Source organism: Cladophialophora bantiana (genome assembly GCF_000835475.1).
Source record: "Cladophialophora bantiana CBS 173.52 unplaced genomic scaffold supercont1.1, whole genome shotgun sequence".
Lineage (NCBI taxonomy): Eukaryota > Fungi > Ascomycota > Eurotiomycetes > Chaetothyriales > Herpotrichiellaceae > Cladophialophora > Cladophialophora bantiana.
This window is the reverse complement of record NW_015971575.1, coordinates 997,520-1,010,372: the sequence shown is the minus strand read 5'-3', so window position 1 is coordinate 1,010,372 and position 12,853 is coordinate 997,520. Positions and strand designations below refer to the sequence as shown.

Below are 12,853 nucleotides of genomic sequence, written 5' to 3'. Positions count from 1 at the left end.
GTGAATGCATTGTGAAGGAATCTACTCTATTGCCAGAAGAGAGAAAGGCCAGTGACTTGTTGAGGCTTGTCGTCTTTCTGACCTCGGCGCAGTTTCCGTCGCAGGACGCGATTCAAATCTCCAACTTCAATGCTCCATTGCAATCGCGCCTTTCAAATTCTAGGCACGAAAGCTATCGACAGCAGTTCAACGCAACCCAGCCAGATGAGGAACCTGCCGCCGGCTCTGGTGGCCGAAATCCGTTATGCCTTTCAGTGTTGCTCCCGGCAGTGCGCTGCCTCAAGAAGGGCTCGATTCAGCACCTTGCAACCACGACTAAAGAGCTCTCGGCCACGAAAGGACGACTGTATCCCCATTCAAGTCGTCCATAGCCAGTTGCAGGCCCAGAAAATCAACCAGGCTCAGCCCTCAATACCTCCAGCTCCGCATACACCTGAAGGCAAGGAACTTATACCACAGGAAGAGCAGGCAAAATCTCTCGACACCGGCCGCAAGGTTGAGGTTCCTTTCAAGGTCATTCCAAAGGCTGAGGTCGCCCCGAATCTGACCCTGTCTCCGAAAGAACGGCTCCATATCGAGCAATTAACAAGGAGACTGCCTCCTCGCCCTGAACCAAAGGGTGCGTCCCTCAACACAACATTCAAAAGCTACACAACCACTAAACAAGACACAGTGTATAAGAGGAGACTTCGCATATACACCGCGGGAAATGGCAGGATATATATGCTCACCCTCCTTCGCTTCACGACGATTGCTGCCTTGGGTTTTGTCACCGTTATTGTGGCCCCGGCACATTGGGTGAATGGGAGTTCGTTGTGGACTGTTGCTGGCAGTGAGTGCTCCCTTGTCGCGCAGAGATAGCCAGCTGATCCCGAGTTCTGCAGTATGGCTAGCAGGCTTGGTCCCGTTCATCTTTGTAAACTGGACTTTGAGACCAATGGTGACAGAAATATTCCTTCGGCTTCCAGCATCGGCTCAAACATCCCCAAAGGTAGCCATGGCTTATGCTAAAAGTCTTCCGGCAGATGCCACCCTCGACCTGAGATTTATGCGATCCTTCACCATCACTGACATGGTATCATTGAAGATCGCTAACACGAAACCTATCAAAAGCCTCTTCCGGCCCGTCAGTTTTGAATGGGTTGGGCCACTGGTGGAACGGGGAGGCTTGCTGAGACCGAACCCGACTCAGTTCTATGTACGACCTGAATCGGCGGGCGGCAGAGCAGCAAGGGATGTGATTCCGGGGATCTGGAGTAAGGTTTACGAACGACTTACTGGAGTTGAAAGCAACGTCGTATCCAAATGGCGGCGATGATCGAACTCGTGACCGTCCTTGATATACCAACTCACTTCACGTCCCAGCCTTAATGAAGGTGAATGTCAGGCAGAATTTGCGCTCCGGTCTTCACTCGCAAAGTGATCTCTCGCCAAGTGAGGCCATCATTCGCGTGTTTCCCTCTCTTAGATCTCACTGCCTTCATCGCTCTCCAACTTCCACCATCTCTCTCTACCTTCATCTGAAACCCATCGTCCCTTGCCACTACAAGTGAACCGCCATAGTGACCACCATCTCTCTGCACCAGCACCCCTTCGTCATGTCTGACTCTTCAGCGACCAAAACTTCTGTCGGTCTTACCGCCCGTGAGTTGGAAATTGTGATCGCCGCTCTTCATTGTGTCAAAGGTGGTGACATCCAAGTAAGTCTTGCAGAACTTGTCATTCGTGACAGTCAACCTACCCATCTGCTTTCGTCGCCCGGGCCTTTCGTTTCTGCTGACTGGCTGGCTCCTCTTTCAGATCGACTATGCCGCTCTCATGAATAGGCTTGGTTTCAAAACCGAGGCATCGGCCAGATCGGCTTGGTGTGGAGCCAAGAGAAAGCTCGTCGGCGATGCTGCTAAGGCGTCAACTCCTGATGAACAGGGAACTAGCGGAAAGTCAAAGACACCTCGCAAACCAAAAGACTCGAACACAACCGCTACACCAAAGTCAGGCAAGAAAGCTATCACGGCCGAAGCCGCCGGCAAGGACGCCGGCAACGATTCTTGCGATGGCGAGAACAACATTCCCGCAACCGCAGTTGAGGAGACGGAAGTGAACACATCGGAAGGTCAGTTTGAGCAATCCCTGAAAACGTATATGTGTTTGACCCACACTCTCTCTTCCTCCTTCCATCGCCTTACGACGCTTTCGTGTGCTGACACCGTTGCTCACCCAGATCCACCGCCAGCTACGCCAAAGACAACTGCGTCGACGCCCAAGAAACGTGGCCGCAAGACCAAAGCCGAAAAGGAAGCTGAGGCTGCCGCTGGTGAAGGCGGCGAGGAAGAAGAGAAGCCGGCCAAGAAGCGCAGAACTCCCGCCAAAAAGAAGGCTCCCGCGAGTGAGAATAACGGCGGGAACGAAGATGAGACCCCGGCGACGCCTGTCAAGGGGAAGAAGACTGTCACTCCGCGCAAGAAAGCTGCCGCCACTGCGACCAACAAAGCCCCTGCAAATGACGCTCCCCTTGCCGTACCAGCCATCAACGTGAAGGAAGAGGAAGAAGGGGATGTTTCCGCAGAAGAAAATACGGCCCTCGCCACATCTTCCACCGAGTATGTTCTTCCTTTCCTTTTCCCAAGCCCTTCTTCTCCTCGCCATTTGCCATACTAACATCCCTCCCAAGTAGAACTGCCAACAACCCTGTCAAAGGTGTGACTAATGCTGCTGCTGCTGCTGTTAACGGAAGTGTCTGTGACCCTGTGATAAACGCCGCCGCGGAAGCCATTGCAGCTGGAGCCACCGGGGCCCTTGCTGCCGCCGACACTGTTGGTGATGACTGAAAGTGCACCCATCATCCCCCCTCTGTGGCAATCAATCAATCAATCAGGTAGAAATGAGCCAATAAAAGAGTTGAGCTTGAGCCCTTTTTATCTGCTATGAAGCTACGTGAAAAGGGGAGACGAGAGGAAAAGTGACACAAGCATGGATGACTGCCTATTCACACGCGAGTTGCGCGGGTCGTGCAAAGCCCAGAGAAGGGGAAAGGGGAAAGGAAACGAAAGGACTTGCTGATTGATTGATAGCTGGTGTCGGGTCGAGGTCTCGGAAATTGTGCTCGGCGCTGCACATTGTAGACTGCCTGAGTCCTTGGCCTCGACTTTTTCCACAGGAGGTGGATCACGCGTTTCAGGACAGAGTAATCGCAACTCAACTGCATTGAACAGACAGAGAGGCTTGCCTAGCACTGGAGACACATCCACGCGTGACGCTGGGCCATCAATCACAATGTGCACTTGAAAATGCAGATGGAATCTCACGGACTCATAATTCATGAGGGGTATTTACTATTTCCTTGACTTTTGCGTTGATATTGCTGTCTGCGAAGTCGACCGTGTAACGAACGGGTTTCTTGACTTCTCTAACCTTTTGCCCCCTTCGAGTCTTGGATATTATTCGCTCAGTCAGTCAGTCAGTCACTATGCGGTATTCCGTACGAAGGAGTCTACCTGTATAATGCTATTGTAACAAGCACGCCAACGTGCTCACAGAATACCTTCTCCTACCATTTACATTGCCTGTAAAATCAGCAAAATCTTCAAAAGGCACATCTCTTTTCGCTTCTTTTTCGCTTTGAGCATCTAAAACTCCGTACATCGAGACTCCCGGACACTGTACCCCATACATAGCAAACCACGCCAACACCTCCAGTATAATAAACAGCGGCGGGAAAAGTACAAATGGGACAGACAATCTGGCACGCTCATTGCATGGATCTGTGCTCACAAAGCCTCAATGCACTTCACCAGCACGTCCAGTCCGCGATCTTCCACCTCTTCTCCCTTCAGGATCCATGCAAGATCACTCAGGATCCCCAAAGGCACTTCTTTCTCCTCGTCCTTCTCACTCACCTCCTTAACCTGATCCCCGCTATCATGCACACTCTTCACCCTCTGCTTTCGCGCCATAAGGTTCGAAATTTCCCATTCCTTCGCTGCCTCCTCCGCTCGTTCAATGACTTGGTGTGAAATCCCACACATGCTGGCGCAATGCATACCGAATGACCCCTTAGCGGTGCCCTCCTCCAACTTGTAAAGGAAAGTTACCCGTCGATCAGCATCGTCCACAAGAATCTTCATCCTCTTCGGCGCTATTTCTGGGTGATGCGCAAATTCAGAAGAGAGTGAATGGTAATGCGTTGCAAAGAAACCCAAGCAGCCCACGTGGGTAGCTAGGTGATGTAACACAGCCTGTGCGACTGCCACGCCGTCATGTGAAGATGTACCTCTCCCCAGCTCGTCCAGGATGACAAGACTGCGCGGTGTAGCCTCGCTAAGGATTTTCTTTGTTTCTGCCAATTCGACGAAGAACGTTGACTGCGCGGCAAAAATGTGATCTTGAGCTCCTAGGCGGGACATGATTCGGTCAAATGGTGTGAGGCGAGCTGACGCGCAGGGGAGGTAGCAGCCGATTTGAGCCATGATGACAGCGATACAAGTCATTCGTAGGACAGTGGATTTTCCAGCTGCGTTCGCGCCTGTCAAGAGGGTGAGGTTGGGAGAGCTCCCTCCCAGAACGACGTCGTTGGGAATGAAGTCGTCGACTTTGCTCAGGAGGCAGGGATGGCGTAGATCGACGAGCTCCAAGATTGAGCGACCGCCAGCATTGTCATCAGACGGGTCGACGAATTCGGGACGACAACTCGGGTGTCCCAAAGACGTACTCGCTTTGGCAAGAGATATCAAGCAGTCTAGCTGCGCGATGATCTTGACCGCCGCGAGCCATATGTCGTAGTTTTCGTCAAACTTGGCGTAGAGTTTGCGGGATACATCCTTGACAATTTGGGAGTGTGTCTCTTGCGCTTCCTGCAGATTCCGCACAAGGGTTCGTAGTTCGGGGAAGTAGTACCTTTTCACACTCGCGGTGGCAGACATTTGGTCCCAAGCCGCGGGCACCTTGATGCGATTGGGCACTTCCATTTGCATTATCTCCTTGCCGTTGTCGCGGTAGCAGATGGCATTGGAGTTCAGCTCTTTGCGCCATTTGCGCAGAAGATCGTCAAATTTCTTGTTGATGGCATCGATGGTATCCTGAGAATCGTCAAAGTCTTGTTCGATTCCGCGCTCGGGGACCAAGATGCCCGACTCTTTAGCCTTTTTGCGGTCAAAGGCATCGTGCCAATATCTGAGACGAGGCTCGAGATCCGGCATGGCCGAGATGAGTTGGCCGATGACACCCTCGCTGTCCCGTTTTTGGTCTGTACCATCTCGCAACAGTGACATGGTATGGTCAATCTGTTCGAATCCTTCGAGCACCTTGACAAAGTCTTGGACTTTGCAAGTCCCAGCGTGGACGCGAGATATCAATCTCTCGAGATCCGGCATCTTTGTCATTTGCGAGGTGAAACGGTCGCGGACTTTTGCATCAGCGTTGAGCGAGTCGACGGCATCCAGCCGCGCGTTAATCTTCTTCGTGTCTACGAGAGGGTGGCAGACCCATTGTTTGAACAAGCGCTTGCCGAATGGCGTGATGCAGCGGTTGAGCAGCTGGAAGAGCGTTCCTTCACTTCCGCCGTCATAGGAATTGGCAAAGACTTCGAGGTTGATCAAGGTCTGACCATCAAGGACCAGGCTTGTCGCTTTGCGGATGGGATCGTACCATGCGAAGTTGCCTATTGTCAAGAGATCCCGCTCGATCTTCAAGGACCTCAGATACTGTATAAGAGCACCGAGAGCAGACATGAGGAGGTCTTTTTCTTTCACCTGTTGCAGTCCTTCAGGCCACTCGGTGGGGAAGTAGTTCTCTGCTTCAATCTCCTTAACAGTGATATGGCCTTCCCAGAATTCTTTACCGGGTTTCAAGTAGTTCCAGATGGTTGTCGGGCTGGTGTTGTTCTTGAGTATGCGCAATGTCTTCACCGAGACACCACCCTTTTCCAGCAGAATCTCTCGGGGTCTTGTCTGAGCAACGAGCGTCTCAAACCTGGTCAGATCTGCATCATCGACGAAGTCGGATACGTTGAATTGACCCGTGGCAGTGTCGACAAATGCCACACCGAATGCAGGCATGTCGTCGACCTCGGATTCCTTGATCGCTACGCAATATGTCGACATATCGTCCTGGAGCATTGTCCCATCAACCAATGTGCCCGCGGTAAGAACGCAGGCCAGCTCTCTCCTGATCACTTTGTCGTCTTTGCTCTTCTTGCTGGCAAAGCCACTCGATTTTTCATCCCGCTCACGCATGTCTTTACCAAGGGCAGTCTCTTGCTGGTCAACTCGAGCAATCTTGAACCCTTTTGCGACGAATTGATTTGCCCACATTTCCAGACTCGACTCTGGAACACCCACCATTCGCATGTTTACGCGGTCGGTCAATTTCAAATCAAACAATTGATGGCCAATGGTCGCGTCGTTCTCGTACAATTCATAGAATTTGCCTTTCTTGAAGAATACAATCGTGTCCCAGAACTTCTGCTTTATTTCCCAGTATTGCTTCTCAAACGGAGAAAACTTACTCCAGGCCATAGGTGGAATGTACAAGGTCCGTGGATCGTAATCTGGGTGGCCAGGTGGATTTCGGTCCATATCTCTAATGTCTTCGAGCCAAGCGTGCCGGTGTTCGGGTTCGGTCATATGGGCTTTCTGCTTCTTTCCGCTCGGCTGTTTAGGAGGGATGTTGGTCGGGCGCGGTTGCAAAGGTTGAGGATTTTCTGGGTCATACGTCCACTGCTGAGCAGTCGAAGTGCCTTCCGGAATTTCCAGGTCGAATCTGATATCAACTTCATCCGTTGCAGGAGTGAAATGAGACGACGCAGCTCGGGAAGTGCTTTTGGATGCCCGTTTGCGCTTCGCAGGCCGGCGTACCTCATCTTCGGAGTCGTCGGGAACGATGAAGTCGTCCATGTCTGCCCTGTTAGCACCAAATCCGTCTAGTTGGAACAGGGCATGTACCATCTTCCGGCTCCTCGGCCATCTCCTGTTCGTAGACATCCTCGTCCGCACTATCGGAGATTCGTCTGCGTTTTGTAGGTCGAGACCGGCGTCCAGGAGTCGGTTTGAAGACATCGTCACCGTCGGTGCCTTCGCTGTCCGACTCAAGATAGTTGATCTTCTTGGTTTTGGCCTGTTACCTCAATGGTTGGTACAGCGCAGTCACAAACGCGTAGAGGGTCTTACCCTTCGAGAAGGCGTCCCGCGACATGTCGGCTCCTCCCTGCCATTGGTCTGCTCATCGTCAGCTGAGACTGGCGATGGCAGACTTTTGGAAGGAGGCAGACTCGCCTTGGGGGTGTTGTCCTCATCTTCAGGTTCCAATGCGTCACTGCTGGGTACAGGCGTCAGGGTACTTGACGCCTTTCCGGCCGGTTTGGAGCGAGTTTTTGATGGAACAGGTGTCTCAGCTACCGGTCGAGCAGGTAACGCAGCGGGCGAACCAGTCGAGGGCGTCTTCTGGAAGAAGCCCAAGAGAGTCTTCTGTCCGCTTCCAGAAGTGGATTTCTTCAATGCAGGGGTGGAGGCAGGCGTTGAGGCAGTCTTCTTCGGCATGACTATGAGGCGCCGAGACCCGTGAGGCCTCTTTCAGAACAAAAAGATACCGTTAGTTGCTGAATGAGTTGATTGAATTGCAAGGAACCCAGAAATATTGGAGTGATGCAACCGCGTGGAGAGGTACCAAATCGCTAGCGCGTCGAGTCTCGACGCGTAAAGTACTAGGGACCCCCTTGGGACCCCTCGCTTGCCAGTCTTGTCCTTAGTACGGAGTATGTGAAGTGGCTCCAGGAGTTGATTATTGGCATTGACTTTACTCGGTACAGGCTGTCTTGATGCAAGGGTTTTCTGTTGTTACAACTAAGGTCACAATGCTTTGCAAACCACTATCTCATCTTCCCCGCCTTGTCAGTTTCCCGTGGTCAAGTCGGGAGTTTCCTTGCTCTGCAGCAGTGCCTCCCACCCAGGGCATGTCAATCCAAGCTTCGCATATTCCTCGTCTGGAACAATATTGACAATCTTGATCCTCCATTTGCCCGTGCGAAGGATGAGCAGATTGTCATCGATGATCCATTTTTGCACCTCTTTCCAGTCTGATGTCTTGACAGGTGTGAAGCTCAGGCTGTCATCCATTTCAGCTTTCGCGTCGGATGCCCCCCCTACGTACGCTCCTCCAGCATTGATAAGGCGCTGGCCCTCTGTTTTTGACGTTACCATGGCTGCCGACCAGAGAATATTGCTCATAGGTTTCTGGAAGACCAGGCTCCGTGGGAGTTTGATGTGGGTGGACATGTTGTCTTCCCGTCGCAAGGGTTGGGCATGCTTGTTTAACGAAGGGTGCGCAAACAATGGTATTCCAGAGGAATGTGTTTCGGGCGTTGTGGTCTCTGCTAAGCCTGCTTTCATGTCGCTGAGACTAATGTTTTTCCTGAAAAGTTGACGGTGTTCACTTTCGGCCTTTTCGGCAGCATGTACCCCATAGATGAGCTCGACAAACTCTTTTGCGAGCTTATGTTGCGCCACCCGTTTTGATTGATCTTTTTCATGTTCTTTCATGATGTCCCTAATTTCGGACAAGGGCAAGAAGGTCAACAACTTCAGGTACTTTTCAACATCCGAGTCTGAGGACCGCAGAAAGAACTTTGACTCCCGTCAGCTTTGCCGGGTTCCGCACGGGGTATAATCGCATACCTGATATAGATCGAAGACGCTGGTCATTTCCGGATTGAGCCAGACGGCATTACCGGCGCTCTTTCCGAATTTTTCTCCAGAGGCCGTGGTCAGGAGAGGCACAGTAAACCCCATGGGATCAGAATTAAGCTCGATACCGCGGTTTGAGTCGAGAAGCTGTGTCTGCCGCAAGGCAACCTGGTACTCGTGAGACTCTCTGGCAATTTGCTTCACAGCTTCGGCGCCCGCAAGAATATTTCCAAACTGGTCGGCACCGCCAACTTGCAGCTGGCAGCCGGATTGAAATAGGTGCCACCAGTCCCATGCCTGGACCAGCGGATAGCTGAACTCAGCAAAGGACATTCCATCCCCATGTTCCAGTCGGTTTTTCACCCTGAAAGCCGTGGTCAGTGTCCAAGGGAACGGGCGAAGGGTTCAGTAGAAATGTGTGCTCACGTGTCTCGACCCAGCATCGGACCTATACGTATGTTTCGGCCGAGGATGGACAGGAACTCTCTTGCCGTGACTTTAGACCACCATGTTACGTTGTTCTCGAGAGATCTGCGCCAGGCCCATTCCCGCGTGTATCCCCTTCGCGCGGCGTATGCTTCAATTGAAGCGCCCAACCTTTTCAATTGGATATGCATCCCTGCCATGTTGGCTTTCCTCTGTGAGGGAGACATGGTTTCTCTGCCCTTTAGACGGCCGGTAGGATCGCCAATGCTAGCCGTAAACCCCCCTAACTGATGCAAGTCAGCGAGAATTTCGCGAGCCGGATGCTATTGCTTACGATAAAATTGGCCTTGTAGCCGTGGATGTAGAACCAACCTAAGACCATGAAAGGGACCATGTGACCAACATGCAAAGAAGGGGCGGTAGGGTCTATGCCTGCATACACTCCGACTCGTCGGTGTGTGAGTAGCTTGTCCAAATCTTCCCTTGTGCTATCGGTTTGTCAACGACAGGCCTTTGATGCTGCCTGGGAAGATTCTTACCCAACAATTTGGTTGACGTATCCCCGCTCTTCAAGTATGGTGAGCATCGATTTCATATTGCCTTTTTCGATTTCTCGGGCTTTTGCACGCCATTCTTCTTCCGCCTCTTGGATTCTTCGCACATGAACTTGGGTGATCCATCTTTGACGAGACGATGGGAGTGAAGGGGCATTCCGCTGACGGAGATGACGGCGACAGGTTTGGCAGATATAGAGGGAGCGACCAGCTGTGCGAAGAGGGGTTGTGGTCTTCATGAGGCTCTGTGCCCATGCAGTGTTGGAATATGGGCGCAATAAATTGAGCATGACTGCGCAAAAAAAGTGACCATGCGAGTCATGCTTCAGGGACGCGGCGAGGCGGCGAGCGGCTTCGGCACAGAGGCTGCCGACATGAGCCAAGACCAGCCAACATCCCACAGTGCAGCCGCCCGCCAGACTCTCCACCAGCAATCATCTTTTACTATTTTGCTTCCTGATCGAGTAGTCTTGATACATGCCGTATTTGCACCACTCCACCTCGCCAACAGATCAAGTTCCCAGCTAGGCGTCAAGGATAATGTATGCTGACTAGGTAGGTGGGCGACCCTCATCCTATGCCCTTTCATGAGCAGTTCTGCGAGACATGGCAAAAGACAAATGGAACGAAAACGTGAACTGATCTCACCAGGTAAGTATTGGGCGAGACGCTGGTGCATCTACAAGCGAAATGGTCACCAACAATTGTCTATTCGTGGGCAGACTGACCGGATTCATCGTGGACGAGCAAGTCGGTGTTATCCATCCGAATGACTTGTTTTTGGCTATCGCCATCTTCGCTCTCACGAAACACCAATTTGCCGCAACTACCGTTCTGCACAGTCTCGACCTGATGCCGCTCTCATACTCATTGAATCCTTCGTCGACCCCCATTGCCTTCGGGAAACAGCCATCTGCAGGCTGGTGAGGGCTCCCTTGTTCCCCCCGCCTCCGCCATTTTGCTGCCCCAAACGGCACGTCTGTCCTCTCCACAAGCCACACCGACTTAATAACTGCGTTCGTCAACACATCCCTTTCCTTTTCTCCTACCGGAACAGGTTAACCAGCTTACCAGCCCGCCAGCTACTTGCCCGGGAGCGGCGAAGATCATTGCTTGTTAATAACGTAATAGCTTTGGTTCCTTCCACGATCCCCATGCAACGCATCCCAACGGTTCGGATCCTTCCACGCTTGACGCGCATCATGGTGTTTAGACCTCGAATCCGCTGCTCTCCTGCTGATCCTAGCTCACAACTACCCGGAATCTTGGATTAACGACGCGTCTTGTTCCCGGCGAGGTCCAGCCTATGTGGTTCCCAAAACCCGTCGCCGTCTGAAAGAACCTCCGGCGGAGATTCAGCCGATATGTTAGGCGTCCTCCCCACTGATGCTCAACTCAAGTTTCTTCTCCTTCAGATAGACACGTTGTACGCTCTGTGATGAGTTGACGCTGGCGAATATCATCACTGCATTTTGAACAGACGTCGCTCCTTACTGCCGCCAATACCCCCGCCATGCTAATACCCTGCTACGTCAAATACAACAGCATCCTCCAGCGTGATGACGGACAGTTACTATACAGGCAAATTTGACACTACTACTATCATCGTCACTATCACCTCGGCGCTGTCTCTGTACAATGCATTAGAGCTCATTCTGCTGATCTTCACAACTTTCGCCGTCTACCGCGGCCTCTACTTCTGGTCGCTATTGGTAGCAACAACGGGACTGGTCCCTTACATTGTCGGGTTGATATTGCTCTACTTCCGGGTGACCGCCAGTGTCGTCGGTCTAGTCATCAACAGTAAGTTCTCCAACTGTCTAAACCGGAAGCCTGTTTTGTCTCCTGTCAACTCCGTCCTGCTCAGCACTAGCTAAACCGATTTGCAGACTATGGCTGGTGGACGGCCATCACAGGCCAGAGTGTGGTACTATACTCACGACTGGGAATTGTGCTGGGAAAAGGCAACGACCGGATCCTGAAGTACGTCAAATGGATGATCATCATTGACGCCATTTGCTTCCATACTACAACAACTGTGGTCGTCTTTGGATCTTATTATACCTCGCCACCTGCTCAGGCACCCTTCTCTCGCGCCTACACCTACGTGGAAAAGATCCAGATGACGGGCTTCTGCCTTCAGGAATTCATCATCTCCGGGATCTACCTATGGAAGACGATGGATATAGTCAAGGCTCAAACCCAGTCCGCCACCTCCTCCATAAACACGTCTGAGCAGAAGAAAAAGAGGCGTGTCCATCGAGTGATGACCCAGCTATTCGTCATAAACATCGTTATAATCTGCTTGGACATCGCTCTGCTGGTCATTGAGTACAAGAACCTACACATTCCTGAGATTGCATTCAAAGGATTCTGCTACTCGGTAAAGCTGAAACTCGAGTTCGCAGTTCTCAGCAAACTGGTAGAGGTCGCAGGCCTCAAGAACCCGAGGACGCTGAGCCTGAGCAATCCTTTCGATCTCACTTCCAATGACAGGACCGACAGCCTTCCTACCGTGAACGGTAACGCGGACTTCGTTGACCAAAGTTACAGATCGTCCAACTCTAAGCTAAGAGGCTTGTCTGCAGCCGACAGTACGTCGCCACCAGAGTGGATGGACGAGCTCAAGAAGAGCTCCTCTCGGCACGTTGATGACGTGGAGATCGATGCTGAGAAGGGCCGACAACAGAGCTCATCGTCGTTTGACGCGATTGAACGAGGACGGAGCAATATCTCTGCACTTGTCCCCGGCAATGTATCGGAATGTCCTCATCATCGGCGCGTAAGGAGAGAATCTGAACTTCTCTATGCAGATGCCGTCCGGGAAATGGCACGGAAAGGCTAGACGAGTAAGATCACGGATCTAGTTCGACCCCCTGTCTCTCTTACTGGAGCATCCTGGAAGACAGAGCGTTAGCTGTTTATCCCTGCCGATCGGATTCATGGAATCAAAGAATCTACGGTCTCTCAGCGCTCCATGGTCGTGGTTTGAACTGTAGAAGGAATTATTCAAAGCCGTCATCAGCTCTGGGCCGGTAAAGCCCAGCGGGATCCAAAATTACGGTCGGAAGGACCTTCTGCTGTGAGCGAGCCTCGGCTTGTCTAGTTCTTTGGACGGAATTGATCAGATTGCGATAGGGAAAAAGTCTTCAGTGGATGAACCGCACAGTCCATTTCCATCTTCAGACACTCCCTTGC

General features: G+C 52.0%; 6 protein-coding genes across 6 annotated transcripts; 4 read left to right on the top strand and 2 right to left on the bottom strand.

Annotated features, from left to right (window-relative positions):
• Nucleotides 1-204: 204 nt before the first annotated feature.
• Nucleotides 205-1,318, top strand: Z519_00363 (uncharacterized protein; the record flags this gene model as incomplete). The annotated part of the gene is made up of 2 exons (XM_016758122.1): nucleotides 205-832; nucleotides 885-1,318. The coding sequence occupies 2 exons, from the start codon at nucleotides 205-207 to the stop codon at nucleotides 1,316-1,318; spliced, it is 1,062 nt and encodes a 353-aa protein (XP_016625371.1).
• Nucleotides 1,319-1,598: 280 nt separating this feature from the next.
• Z519_00362 (uncharacterized protein) lies at nucleotides 1,599-2,828 on the top strand (the record flags this gene model as incomplete). The annotated part of the gene is made up of 4 exons (XM_016758121.1): nucleotides 1,599-1,700; nucleotides 1,801-2,113; nucleotides 2,222-2,600; nucleotides 2,675-2,828. 4 exons carry the CDS (start codon nucleotides 1,599-1,601, stop codon nucleotides 2,826-2,828), a joined length of 948 nt encoding a protein of 315 aa, XP_016625370.1.
• Nucleotides 2,829-3,767: 939 nt separating this feature from the next.
• On the bottom strand, nucleotides 3,768-7,532 carry Z519_00361 (uncharacterized protein; the record flags this gene model as incomplete). The annotated part of the gene is made up of 3 exons (XM_016758120.1): nucleotides 3,768-6,892; nucleotides 6,939-7,110; nucleotides 7,164-7,532. The coding sequence occupies 3 exons, from the start codon at nucleotides 7,530-7,532 to the stop codon at nucleotides 3,768-3,770; spliced, it is 3,666 nt and encodes a 1,221-aa protein (XP_016625369.1).
• Nucleotides 7,533-7,883: 351 nt separating this feature from the next.
• Nucleotides 7,884-9,945, bottom strand: Z519_00360 (tyrosine-tRNA ligase; the record flags this gene model as incomplete). The annotated part of the gene is made up of 5 exons (XM_016758119.1): nucleotides 7,884-8,615; nucleotides 8,667-9,039; nucleotides 9,102-9,388; nucleotides 9,436-9,589; nucleotides 9,641-9,945. 5 exons carry the CDS (start codon nucleotides 9,943-9,945, stop codon nucleotides 7,884-7,886), a joined length of 1,851 nt encoding a protein of 616 aa, XP_016625368.1.
• A 21-nt stretch (nucleotides 9,946-9,966) lies between these two features.
• Nucleotides 9,967-10,582, top strand: Z519_00359 (uncharacterized protein; the record flags this gene model as incomplete). The annotated part of the gene is made up of 2 exons (XM_016758118.1): nucleotides 9,967-10,197; nucleotides 10,307-10,582. The coding sequence occupies 2 exons, from the start codon at nucleotides 9,967-9,969 to the stop codon at nucleotides 10,580-10,582; spliced, it is 507 nt and encodes a 168-aa protein (XP_016625367.1).
• A 632-nt stretch (nucleotides 10,583-11,214) lies between these two features.
• On the top strand, nucleotides 11,215-12,500 carry Z519_00358 (uncharacterized protein; the record flags this gene model as incomplete). Its single annotated transcript, XM_016758117.1, has 2 exons — nucleotides 11,215-11,458; nucleotides 11,545-12,500. 2 exons carry the CDS (start codon nucleotides 11,215-11,217, stop codon nucleotides 12,498-12,500), a joined length of 1,200 nt encoding a protein of 399 aa, XP_016625366.1.
• Between the last annotated feature and the right edge of the window lie 353 nt (nucleotides 12,501-12,853).